Below are 14,479 nucleotides of genomic sequence, written 5' to 3' on the forward strand. Positions count from 1 at the left end.
AGCATTATTCACCAACTTCAGCATATTTTTGAACCTACATCTTATTCATTCAGACGTTAATTAATTAATATGACTGTCTTGCATGAATTCATCAACATTCAACTTGGTATCATTATGCATTTTCACTCAATTTTCTTCATGATTTTGCATTTTGCCCTTGCAACTCCAACAATCAGCAATTAATCATTTTCGAGATTTTCTTTGGCGCTTTTTGCCCCACTTTGCCAAAAAGCCCTGTTGAATTCATTTGAGTATTCATATGCAATTAAAATTCACAAGTTTTCCTTAAGTAAATCACTGGGACTTTTCATCTCAATTTCCCACCACATTTAGCAATGCATCTCATTTACCCTTTTCGCGAATTTCTCGCATTTGAAACTCAAAATGGCATAGTGCAATAAATAAAGTGGGATATGTGTGCCAGTGGAAGATTTAATAAACTATTTCACTCTATGTTTATGCAAATGCATGATAAAAGTTGCAATGCTAAATTTTCCTTCTTCAGAACTTGACTTTCTCCAAGAATGTTTATGTGTATTTAGAGTCTACAAATTAGAATATTTTAAGAAAGTTATTTAAATCAGACTTTTTCACTTGGCTCAAGGTGAATTAGTGCTTTTTTTGTTGCAAAGCTAAAAAAAAACTATAAATTGCATTGTCTTTAAGGAAAACTTGCAATGTTATTCTGGTCAATTTAGTCTCGCTTGAGGCTCTTTTTAGATATTTCTGAAAAGTTGAAAAACTTCCGTCAAATTGGTTAAAGTCTATTTCCTTTCCATAACTCTGGAAGCTTTATATGTTTATGAAAGTTTCCTTCAACTTTTTCCTAATTACAAAGTTGCAAGACTTTTGAAAATGGGTTAATTTCTTTAAACAATTGAACGTATTTATTTCCTAAAGAAAAGTAAAATTTTCTTCTTGAGCTTTTAAAGAGATGAGCATATGGGGCTTTTCGTTTTATTGCACCAAACTCCGGGGAAAGATCAATTATTTATATAATTCTTGTTTTTATATTACTCGAAAATTCCATTTCTAATCTCCTTTGTATATAGCTTTATGTTGCGAAACCAATGTTTCACGGAAAATGATAAGAATGTTGATTGTATATACCTTTTCTTTTTAAAGACATACAGGATAAATGGTTTGTGATTTCCGAAAATATTTCATTTAACAACTTTACATTGAATTTCTTCCATTTCTTCTACAACAGTTTAAACGGTTCTTAATAAACAAATTTTGTAAGCAAAAAAAAATGAATAGGGTAAAGTGGTACAAGTTGGACAATGGTATAAGTTGGACAGGGCTTTTTTCTTGATAAATTTAGTACTTCATTTTTATTTGTATATTTTTAGTCCTATAGTTTTATAATTTGGTTCTATGTACTTAAAAAAATTAGTACTGTATTTATCAAGAAAAAATCCCTGTCCAACTTGTACTGGGAATTGTCCAACTCATATCACTTTACCCTAGTCAAAAAATAGTTAATATTCTCAGTTAAACATTCAAATTGATATGGTATCTAAAATTTTTCCAGTAGAAATTTGATAGTCGACTATAAAAATTAAATTTGTATAGTAATAGCTCCGACACATCACCAAATTTCATTAAATCAAAATTCACATCTCTTTCTTTTTCACACGTTTAGAATATGTCTATCTCATTATTTCGCACTCTAAATTCTATTGAGCTAAATTGAATTTGTTGTGATGTGTAAAATAAGAAGACTGCGAAAGAATGAGACAAACATGTGCAAAAAGCGTGAGAAGGAAAAAGATTGCAATTTCGATTTCACAAAATTTTCCTGATCTGAAAGGTATGCCGAAGCCAAAAAATAATCAATTTGGATTACAAAAAAATGATCACTTAACAAATATTCCCTCAACGTACGACCTTTTTTTCGGAATAGAAGCAGTAAAATTTAATCATTATCAAAAGGTTGAATTTGATGGAGAAAAAATTGCAATTGGTTAGTAAAGAAAATAGATTTTAGTCAGTGCAAAATTACACTTGATTAGTAGCTTGTCAATTTTGAAATGAACGGATTTAGAATTTTTAAATTAAATCAGATTTTTTGATAATTTAGACAGAAAGTAAATAAAGATATTTTTCGTTATTTTTGTAACCATTCCACAAGTTAACTGTATAATCAAATTAATTTTTATAAAAAAAAAATATTTTTTTTACTGACAGAAGTTCAGTATTATATGGAAGATCTTTTGAAATAATGGAAATTTTATGAAATTTTAAAATCAGAATTATTCTTGCTGTTTTTCTCAATTTTACTGAAACTAATAATACTAGCTATGCCAATCGAATATTTTGCATAATCTAAATTGAATATGCCCTTGCTGAAAACTTAAGCATCAGTCTAAATCCGATTTTACCCAATTTTTATCTGGAATTTGGATTTCAGTGTGAAAGAATGATACAGACAAATTCATTAACGATTAAGAAAGGAATAGAAATTTTTGTTTCATGTAATTTGTAAAGTTGTGAGGTGTGACTGTTCTGGTCAAAATTGCGAAAGCAAAAGTACCGAAAGCCATAATCTCTAAAGTAAAAGTTTTGAAAGCCAAAATTTCGAAAACCGAAATACCGAACAGTCCTGGACGTATGGAATACTTTCTATAGAATCCGGCACACCTTTTAGATCAGGAAAATTTCATGAAATCATTCACATCTCTTTCTTTCTCATACGCTTCGTATGTCTATTTCATTCTTTCGTACTTAAAACTTATTGAGTGAATTGAATTTGTTGTGATGTTTAAAAGAAGAAGAAGAATGCGAAAGAATGAGATATAGATATACAAAGCGTGTGAGAAAGAAAGGGATATGAATTATGACTTCCTGAAATTTTCCTGATCTAAAAGGTGTGCCAGAACCATAATATAATAAATTTCTAATAAAGTGTGAGTAGCTGTGGCACTTTTAAGAATTCAGGACTTTGTCTTTCGAGATTTTGGCGTTCGGCAATTTAGATTTCAGGATTTTGATCCACTGAAAATTTTGGTTATTCGGGATTTCAACTCATTTAGAATTTTGAATTTCGGGATTTTGGTGTTCAGCTTCCTGGATTTTAGCTTTCAGGATTTTAACCAGGATCCGACGGGGGCATAGTTGAAAAAAATAGATTTGTTTTAACCACGTTTTATTTTCTTATGTCTCCGTTATATAATCTTTCATATTACAAAATTTTTATTAGATCATAATTTTTATCCCGTCTATTCTGAATTGATTTGAGTTTTTCGCACTCAAATAAAACTTGAATTTGTTTTGACAAATTCAATTTAGAATTAGAGAAATATGCAATAGGTTTAAAAAGAAGAGCCTTAACTCTGGCGTTGTATTTGGCTTCTGAAATTAAATTGTGATTCGCATTACTTGTCGTTAATACGATAAGTGTAAATATTTATTTGTGTCTATGAATATTTTGAGTTAATAACAAAAGGTATTATTCACGTACAACTAATTACTAAATCTCATTAAATTGCAGCCATTATTTCATATTTCTCTTTAATTCTATCTTATCAACTCATTACCTGAGGATCAGCCAACAACTAATCCAGTAAATAAAGAAATGCACTGATACATTTTATTTTCTTTCTTTATATACCAGTGGCCTTTAAATAAATCAGTGCTCCTTTTACATCTTAAAATTTTACCAAAGTAAATTTATTGCATTTTATGTACTAAATATTGAAAACTAAAAATTTTGCAGATTTCTGAATAAATTGCTAGAATTGTGGAAAATAGTGAGTGTTTTTTTTTGCCAGTAGTGGAGAAAGTGAGAAAAGCTGATTTGATTGACCTTAAAAAGTCTTTTGTCACTTGTTCAGCTCTTTGTTCGAGCAAGAGAACAATTGTATCTCATCGAGCGCCCATAGTTGTTTGAAAGAGAATATGAAAATTTTGCTTATTTGAGCTTGAATAGAAGCATAGGATCATATTTAATAATATTTTATGCTCAGGAGTATTGAAAAATTTTCCATTTTTCATTTTAGTGATACGTCAGCAGTCTGATGTGAGATAATCTCTGTCTCACGTATATGTATAATATTTAAAGGTAATAAGCCTGAATTCCCATCCAGGTAGACTTGACCCGCAAAAATTGGAAAAGTTTAATTTATTTCGTTTGATTTAGTAAAAAAAACTCAAATTATTAAGTGATTTAGATGCTCAAATCACACATTATAAACCACATTAGCAAAAATTTATGTAAATCGCAATAAAATATTATAAAATAAATAAACAATATTGTGATAACACCGTAAAATGTATCCGATGAGCGCTTTTATCAAGGAATTGAGTTAAGTGAGAAAACTGAAAAAGTAAAAGCAACTACTTTGTGGAAAATAATATCAAATAATGCAGTTTTAACATGATAAAGTAAGAGCAAGAAGATTACTTTGCAGCTCCAATAGAATGCTAGTTCTTTTTCTTATTATCCGGATTTAAAGAGTTGAAAAAAAGTTCTCAAACCATTTTCAAAGTTAAATTGTAATAATGAGGACCGGGTGCTTACCGGTTCCTCAGTATTAATAAAAGTTTTTCACTCAGTAAATCAAAAGTTGCTCAAGTATTTAATTAACCATTGCAATTAACAAGGACTCTCAGGTAAATCATCCCCTATTGTAGATCTCTGTACTAAGACCATCTTAAACTGTCATCGTTAATTTGCAGTTCTGTAGGAAAATTGACTTCAATATTGACTCGAAAGAAAAGTAATTAGTGAATTCTCTGCGAATGGAACTAAAAGTTTTCAGGTGAAACTATTTAAGGGTCAATTTCCTGGGAGGTTCGTTGATAGTTGATACAGTTATGCTCTTGTTGCCTTATGTTCAGTGATACTATCTCATTGTACCCTTCTACCCTTTGGACAAATATTATGTACGTAGTTGGCAATTATTGGTAATTGGATTATGGCATCACTGACTCTCGTCTCATTTCCATCCTTTCTTAGGATCTGTGGCATATCCTGGAGTGTCATTCATGGTAAGCTGTGATGGGAATATGGGTGAAATGGGGTGATTGGGGTGATGGGAGGCTGTTTCACGTGAAGAGCTTATCAAGTTCGTTTACTTGTTCTACATTTCCCCATTTTCCATCAACAAAGATATTCATACGATGTTTCATACTTCTGTTGCTTTTTGATTCCAATCAGCATTGGGAGTATTGGAGGTCTCTGAGGTTACCAATAAGACTCTTCAATGAACATACATCCTTGCATGTTTATACATATTAAATTGTATATCAACTAAATCGGTAAGTGTAACATGCAAAAGGACAGCGTCATCAAATGTTATGTTCTCACCCCGTATCAAACAAGATCATTGTGTCAACAATTGTATCACGGAGTATTTGCATCTTCAACATTTCTTCTTAACATCTCAACATCATTCAGATTCTTGCATGTGACGACAAGAAAAACATAATTTCCGTGGTGCAAGACAGTGAAATGTATGACAGAAAATTATTTACTCACTTGGATCCGTTGCTCGATTCACCACCTCCGGTTTCTCGTACTTTCATTGCATATAAATCATGGGCGAAGGACTGAAAAGAAGCAATTTTTAATGTTACACATGATGTTCACAAAAAAACACAAATCATACAGAAGAGTACTAAAAATTTTGTGTCAGTTTACAAATTAGATTTTTGGAATAATTAAATTGAAAAATTTTATGCAATTTGTTTAAAAGACCTTATGCAGAATATTTAGCAATTATTTCTTCTCTATTGAACAAACAGTATTTCTACAATGTTCAGTCCATTTATTACTATTTACAATCGATTGAATAAGTTTAAAGCTTAAATTTATGCAACTCTTTTCTCAATACACTGCTTCTTAGAAGGTTTCCAACATTTCAGTGAAATGTTTGAAAAATTTCAGTTGATCTTTTCTATGTAAATAATCTAAATAGCGTATAAGGTAACCACTGTTTTTAAATCAATTTTAGGCATTGTCTGAAAAATATTGCCTATACTCACTGAAAAAAAACCACACCCCTAATTTCATAAGTAGAAAATTGTACATAATGGCTCTGGTACACCCTTTAGATAACGAAAATTTCATGTAATGAAAATTCATATCCCTTCCTCTCTTAAAAACTATGCATATGTCTATCTCACTCTTTCGGACTCCTTTTTTTTCTTTTGAACGTCGGTCGTAACAAATTCAATTTAGTTCAATCAAATTTAGAGACCGAAAAGTGGGATAGACTTATGCAAATTTTTTGAAAAAGAAAGAGACGCGAATTTTGACTTCATGAAATTATAAGGATCTAAAAGGCGTATAATCGATAAAGAGGTATAATCAATGAAGTTAAATTTGATTTTATGTAATTCAAATAAGTGAATCACTTCTAAAATTTTTCGAAGTTTCAATGCATTTTTTTCGATGTCGAATTATTTTAAATTCGAAAAAGTATCATTTATGGGTTTTAGAATGAAGGTTTAGGACCAGTTCTCAAATAACTCGAGATTCTAAGTAACAATCGATTTTGGTTTTTGAAAACTAATAATTTTTTTTTATTTGAGTATTCAATTTTAAGTCAAAATTTTCTTAAAATTATTTCCTAATCAAAAAATAAATAAGTAATACTTTAACGTAAACTTTAGTTCTAAAGACTAAAAGGCCTAAACACCAAAATCCCCAAAATTCCGAATGCGCCAAAATTCCAAAAGACAAAATCTCAAATTCTTAAAGATTGTACCCGTGCTTGCTAGAAGCTAAGGGAAATTTTCTATGTTTGGTTTTGGACAATTATTATTCAACTCTATGGAATTTTTGAACATTTGGGAATTTTGCTTTTGGGAATTTGGCTTTCGGGATTTTAGCATTCGGGCTTTTGGGTTTCAAGATTTTGGTTTACAGGTTTTTGCTTTTCGGAATTAAGGTTATCACCGGATTTATCACATTCTAAATATCTAAATATCAATTCTAAATTAATTTTATTTTAGAAATTTAATATTTTCGGAGAATAAATTAACTCTCTCTGAGTTTGAACTTTGGGATCGCGGGAATCGCAATATTAAAGAATTTCGTGATCCCAAAATCCCGTTTTATCAACACATCGATACCGGGATTAATTCCAATCATAAAAAGGATTGAAATCCCACGTTTTATGGATCTTGGAACCCCGTTTTGGAAACCCTGAATGCGAATTTACAGTAAGTGGCTTTAATTACGAATCCAAGAAAAAGTATTTTAAGTTTCTGAAGTCAAGAAAGTAAGTCTAGTGTCAGAAAACTATTTAAATATCCCGTTTAACACACAAACCGTTCATATTTCAATTTTTGGCAATGGTGAAAGGCTTCTGGAGAGAGAACGAAAATAAATATCTTCTTGCGGTTTTGAAAATGATTTAAAATGGGATAAATGATTTTATATAAAGATAGACCCAAAACTTTAAAGACATTTTGGAATTACCCCATATCGGACTTAAACTTCAATATTCTGCAACTAGTTATCAGAATTTTTTGGTTTAAAAAGAAAATTTAAACCCTTCAGAACATATGACCCAAAATATAAATGTAATCAAAATTAAATTATAAAATAAACGTTACTTGGAATCTCATTGTCAAAATTTAATAATATTTAGCGCAAATGTAAGGCCTAGTGAAATGTTGCTAATTTGAAGACTATCGTAATATTGTGAGACTATCACCAGGGACTACAAATTCAATAAAGCAATTTTTGAAATCTTCATTTAAAATAAAATCGCAATCCTCTTTCATGATTCTTAAATTTAAATTCGGTACAACTGAGATCAAAAACTGTTCAAAGACAGATCGAGCTATACATCGAGTTATTTTATCATCGAGATATAAACGATTTTATTCTTATTATATTTGATTTTATCTTGTGCGTTTATTAAAAGATTTCGATTTTTCGTTTCTTAAATCTGTATTTAAATTTAAACTATTTAATGATTGTAGGTGATAAGCCCAGAAGCTTGTGCAGATTTCAAACTGAAGGTGTTTAATCCAATTCGAAGTCTCGAAATCTAAAATAGCATTCAACTTTAATGATTTTTTTTTCAAAATCTGTTGAATAATTTGCCCCTAATATTCAATCTGAAATCAAAATTTTTCCAAAAATATTGACTAATGGGAAATTAGAGAAGATAATCCATACGGCTGAATTTTAATTTTATTGTTTTAATTACGATTTTGAGATTTTTTAAGGCAATTTCAACAAGCAAATATTCATTTCAATCATCGTTAGGAGGACTAGAGCTTGAATTGATACAAATTTGAAATTGGAATTTTTCTCTACTGCTTTTTAAAAGAAATTGATCCTTGTATCACGTATAATATAGTTTAATGTAATAATATAGTTTAGCTTCGAAATTGATTTGTCGAGCTAGATTATATCATGGTGAAGTCCAGTTTCTTTTAAAAATAGGAGAAAAAACCCAATTTCAAAGCCACCCCAATTCAAAGGTACCCCACTTCAAAGGTGTCCCACTTCCTTCTGTCACTTTGCTTGACACGATTTTAAATTTACTTTGCATCAAATTTTTAAAATTTATTTATGAAATATATTCGCAATTTTGCATTCATTTCATACCGTTTTGAAAAGAAAGGCAGTGAATCTTCTGTATGTCCCCAACTTTCTTGCAATGTTATTGATATGAAGGGAAAATCGAGGAAATCGGTAAATAATCCCCAGGGAGACATGAAAATCAATGCCAATTCCATTGTGAAAGCCAATAAATTGCATTGTGCAACAAGATGAGAAAATTCATATTTTTCTCAACGGATCGTGGGCAATGGTCTGAGATTGAAATTGAAGATACTTTTTTGGGTGGAATGAGAGACAACACGTCACTTTTATTTTATTTTCTTCTGCTCCACCTCCTTTGGGCGTTATGTCTGCGGAATAAAGATGGTAATGTTGGGAGATAATATGCCAATGTGCCGGAGGACAAGAAACAATTTGTTGTTTGTAATCCGGCGCATCAACAATCCCTCTTGTAGGAGGCAGCATCTCCTTGCTACAATATCTCCACGGCACGTCACTTCACTGGGATACGGTGTAAGTGAAGAAAGGGCCCCAAGCAAGACGTTAGATTCGGGCAAAGGATTCCATGCAGAAGGTGGAGTCGCCAGTTTGAGGAAATGAATGAGACATGAGAGGGTGGTGGATGAAGTGAAAGATATAGAGATTAAATATAGCCCATAAAGAGGAAGGAAATTGTTGGTGGGATGTTTTGTTGTATGATGAAGTGTCATATACAACAAGATGAATGGAATGAGTACGAGATGGTTCGGAAATATGTGATTGAACATCAACTTCCCTTTTCCCCCAGTATTTTCCCCAGCACATTGGAAGTCTCAAACATTTCAATGCTCCTTGTCAATATATCCTCCAGTGCCATCGACTTCATACCCGGTATGATTTTAACACTTCTTCACGTCCCTGTCTTATCGATTAAAGTCAACATTTTGCTTGACTTTTATACCTCATTGGTTACAAGGGTTACAATGTGAGGAGACTTTTTTTCTTCTTCTAATAATATAAATAGTGCAATTTGTTGCTTTTACGAGGTATTTAATATCTTGTGGGTGGGTCATCCTCCCAAGTGTCTCTCTGCAATTTTCCGTGTCATTTAAGAGGTCCCATAAAGCATTTAGAGAAAATTGCATAGACAAAAATGTTTACGTTTTGTCATTGAGAATTTTATTTATTTTTTTTTCTTCACAAAATGCTGAAACATTGAAAGGAAGTGACTTCAAGACATTGTGCTTACCTCACCATTTTCCGGTGGATCTCCATTGCCAAATGTGGAAGCAACAACTAAAATTAGGGCTTCATGCTCTATTGATGATACATCGTATTCGGACATGTTGTAAACCTTCAATTAAATGAATATTGAAAAAAAATATTAAAAATTTTTGCATTAGTAAAATTTAACACATTTTGCCAAAAGCTCTTTCCATTGATTTTTAAATTGAAAGCTTAATTTACGTCGCTTTATAACTATAAAAATTGGCTTATAGGGCTTTGCTGGAAAATTATTCATTGGTTTCAGTACATCAGTAACATTAGTTAAATGGTATTTACATTCATTATTTTTGTAATATAAATACAAAACACCGGATTTTTCGCACTTTATTTTTCCACTCTGGACGCAAAATTACATAAAAAAGGAATTATCCTATGCATTATTTAAATATGATTATTTCAAAATAAAGGAGCCTAGGGTATATTCATAAATAACATTTTTATGAATATACAAAGTTTTTAGGGATTAGAGCGAGCAATAAGAAAAATAAACAATATTGATGTATTTTTAGTTGCCTTTTTGATTTTTTTTGATTAGAAATATCAATTTTAATCTATTTATTTTCCACAATTTTTGTATTAGTTACTATAAACGATTCAGTGAACAATTTAGATCCACTGAATACGAATCAATGGGAAGATTTTCCAAAGAGTGCTCTCTACAAATTAATTTTAAAACAAAAAAAAAACTTCAGGATTAACTATCCATAAAAAAGCTGACGATATTGGATGAAATCTAGTAAAAATGTGAGATACAGTAGACTCTCTCTCAAATAAGCATTTGGGGTGAAATGTCATCCGGTTTATCGATAGATTGGGCGTCAAAGCCTTTGTAAATTCCACAAAAAGCGCTCAATTAAAAAATCACAATGAAATAGGAAGAACTACAGCGAATTTGAGCAAATTAGCTTCACAATTTAATGTGAAAATTGTCAACAAAATTTTTCGCCCGATTGAAAAAGACAGTACAGACTGTACACAAGCACTGAGAAAAAAAGAGGCTGCGAGTAACTTTTTTCGTCATAACTTTAACACTTTTTGGGTGTAAAAATATATCAACATTTTTTAAAGTTAATTTTACACCCTTTAAGGGTAAAATCAACATGAAATAAGAGTAAATTTAACCCCTAATACACCTAAAAAGGGTAATATTTACACCGTTTTCGGATCAATACTGCAGGGTAAAATTAACATTTCCGGAATGTTATTTTAACTTTTTCGGATTTCTTTCAGTGAGACTGTATACAGTAGACTCTCGCTCAATCGGCCCTTTTTCAATCGGGCGTAAAATTTTGTTGACAATTCTCAGGTTTATTTATGAAGCTAATTTGCTGAAATTCGCTGTATTTCTTCCTATTTTATCGTGATTCTTTATAATTGAGCACTTTTTATGGAATTTACAAAGGCTTTGATGCCCAAATCTATCGATAAACCGGATGACATTTTGCCCCAAATGCCCAATTGAGAGAGAGTGTACTGTAGTGGCAAAGGCCCATATTGGCTCCGTTCAGTAATAACCTTTGGAAGAGACAAAGTGACCCCAAAAGCCAAGCCAAACCTTCTCGAAAATAGCGGATTCCTTAAAGTACAAGTTCACGCACCCGCCGCTTTAGCGCTGATTGTTCTGTCATATCGAATTTCGGTATTCTTGACACTTCAATCGCCAACAATGTCAACAACAGTGTGTAAATTTGCTGCAAGAACTGAATTTTGGTGTGGTTTTGTAGAATTTCAGAATGGCAGAATATTTAAATTGCTTTTTTATGCTTGAAATTAAGATAAATATCCTTTTAATGAACTTGCACAGTTTTGTGTAATTCACCGGTTCAAACTTTCGAACTTCCAACGGGTTTTTAGGTAAGTTGTATCTGATATACCTTGGAATCGGTAAAGGAAAACCTCAACGGGATAGAGCTCTCAAATCGGGAAGGTTATTACTGAATGACAGGATTGTATCCCATCCACCTTTTCTATTTTTTTTAAACCAACCAAGATTTTAATTTTTCGGAAATAGCTGTAGGAAAAGGCTAAAGAAACATATTTTTTTTATTAACATTGAAGAAAAATATAAATTGACAAATTTATAGAGAAATGAATTTATAAAGCTTTTAGTCTGTAAAAAAATCAGTGAATTTTCAATAAAAACAAAATATAATAATTATTTTGAATTTAGAATACGTAAAAATTACTTAGTTCATGGTTTTGCGAACTTATATATGTAATGATTTTAAAGGATACCTTTATACTAGTAGATATAAGATTTTATTCCATCTTACATTTTGAAAAAGCTTGTTTTTCGTACACCAGGTGAAAATAAAAGGGTAAAATTGATCCTTTTCGAAAGGACGGATCATATTTGAACCTTTGGAACGATCACTAGTGTCTCTTGAAATTTTGTATGCAAATTTATCACGTTAGATTATGTTTTATCACAAACTTATTATTGATACCATATTTCTCTCATCTGAGCGAACAGCAACGATGACTTTTACATAGTTTTTGTTCGTTTATTCCGGAGATTAATATATGTCAAAACAGAGGCACTTTCAAAGGATCCTCCTTGATCCTTTTATTTTGATCAATTGGATCAATTTGACCCTTTTATTTTTACCAATGTATTATTAAAGAAAAAATATATATTTTTTATATTTGTTGTTAATTTCATTCAGATCTTGCAGCATTTTTGTGAAATAAATTAATTTGTTTCCGATTTTGAATTTGTTTTATCGTAAAGAAAAATTTTATAATAAAAAATTATTTAATTTTTACGCCTTCGCCTTCAATATCAAGTATCTTTTGAATTTTATTGCCTTTCAAATCAGGGTAATTTTATCTAATTATGATTATAATAGATATTAAACACTGTTTTTTTCCAAAAAAAAAATCAATTTGACGACGTATTTCATCCAAAATCGTTCATTTCGCTAAAAAAATAACTTCAACTGCTTATGCGACATGTGAAGCCATATTTGAAAAAATAAAAAAAAATCGATAAATTAAAAGCATTTAATTTTGAATTTATTGTTATTGTGAAGATAAAAATGTATAAAGTAGCTCTAGAAGTTCCGATGAATGATTGTTTATGAAATTATGATAAAAAAAATGCAAGGATTTAAAAAATACTAGAGAGGATAAAAAATATTTTCAAAGAGAAGTATACTTGTATTAATTTGCAAAAATATATTGAAAAACATAAAAAAAATTAAAATGATAAAAGTATAATAGACTGATAGAAAATTTCAATCATTGATGCCATTGATAGTTTTTTTTAAATATTTATCTAGAATATTTTTCTGAAAAATCAATAGTTTTGAGAGTACAATTTTTATGGCTCATCCCCTCATCCCTAGTGCTGTGAATTTTAATAGCTTATAGATTTGATAATTCTGTCCCAAAACATGTATTTTGTATTTTTAAGGGATTCCATATGGCTTTTGCTGTTTGCAATATCAGAGTATTACAAGTGCATATCGATGTGAAATTAAAATGGAAAATATCAATAAAAATTGGAAGAATGGAAGTGCCAAGTGGAAATTTATGAGAATTTTCTATATTTGATGCACTTTTTCTCAATTGTGCGATATGCTGTTGAATTTGAATTCTATATTGTAATTCCGTGAGGAGTATTTTGTGTGTGAAAAATTCTTCAATATTACCTCAGCATTGAATGCATGTGCAAAGAGTTCAACCAATTTCTTAGCATATGCCTCAGATTTTCCAGTTTCCGTGGCATAGAGAACCGTTGCCTTGATGCGACGGGACAGAGCTCGCCCAAAGAGTTTCGATGTAAATTTCACAGCCCTTGAACATTTTGAGAAAGAAATCAATAAGGTATTGAAGATTTCTATTGTTGAGTTGCTTTGAAAATCACACAAGAAAATCTCGCCTTGGAGTATGCAAAATTGTTTAAAGTTTACCTGGCAATTTGTTTGAAGTGGAACTTCCTCTTGGGCTTCTTGTTCTTCGACTGATCACGTCCCTTCTTCCACACATGTGTCTTGTAGGCTGGCTCTTGGTACTCAAAATTGGGCTTCATGTAGTAATTGGCCATTTCCTGATGGAAAACTTGCGTGGCAGAACTTGACATTGGTGGTACAATCCATACCCAATCTGCCGGACAACCATTTCTCAGTCGAGATTCATTTTCAAAATGCTTGATGAAGCTATCACTGGCCGTGTGATGGTCCACAATGGTCACATTGTGGGTTTGAAAGGAATGCAGAACCGCAATGTTCACCTCAACAAGTGCCTTATCCTTCCACAATGTTGTGGGATTTCGGGTGTTGAGACCCATTTTCGTAGCGACTTTCTGTGAAGAGATATGAATTTTAATTGAATTCCTCCCATCAACGTAAATGACGAAATGGTGCCCTAGAGCCTGTGATTACCTCCAGAATATTGCGACGGTTTGTGTCACACAAATTGCGACAACCAATTTCTGTGGACATGTACCAACCACTAAATGGTGCTGCCGTAAATTGAAGACCACCACAGTCAAACAGCATATTCGCCACGGCCGGAACAGCGTACCATTTCAATTTGAAATCAGCAAACCATTTGAATCTAAAAATATCCGTTAGCAATTTTCGTATATAAATTATGTGGTTGCAGTGGTAATTGCATGCGACTATTTTTTTTATAAAAGCAATTAGGAAAGAAAACTTATGAATTCTCTGCTCCATTAGTTTT

At 31.3% G+C, this 14,479-nt stretch overlaps 1 protein-coding gene across 3 annotated transcripts in view; it reads right to left on the reverse strand.

The window, feature by feature from the left end:
- Positions 1-14,479, reverse strand: part of LOC129807222 (nitric oxide synthase) — a 78,624-nt gene that overhangs the window by 9,031 nt on the left and 55,114 nt on the right. For all 3 annotated transcript variants that reach the window (XM_055856336.1, XM_055856335.1, XM_055856337.1), the window contains exons 7-11: positions 14,179-14,353; positions 13,708-14,099; positions 13,447-13,591; positions 9,756-9,860; positions 5,483-5,553 (exon numbers count right to left, since the gene is read on the reverse strand). In XM_055856336.1, the coding sequence (XP_055712311.1) occupies positions 5,483-5,553; positions 9,756-9,860; positions 13,447-13,591; positions 13,708-14,099; positions 14,179-14,353 (888 nt within the window). The remainder of the gene's footprint in view (positions 1-5,482; positions 5,554-9,755; positions 9,861-13,446; positions 13,592-13,707; positions 14,100-14,178; positions 14,354-14,479) is intronic.

This window comes from Phlebotomus papatasi, chromosome 3 (assembly GCF_024763615.1).
Source record: "Phlebotomus papatasi isolate M1 chromosome 3, Ppap_2.1, whole genome shotgun sequence".
NCBI classification, from domain to species: domain Eukaryota; kingdom Metazoa; phylum Arthropoda; class Insecta; order Diptera; family Psychodidae; genus Phlebotomus; species Phlebotomus papatasi.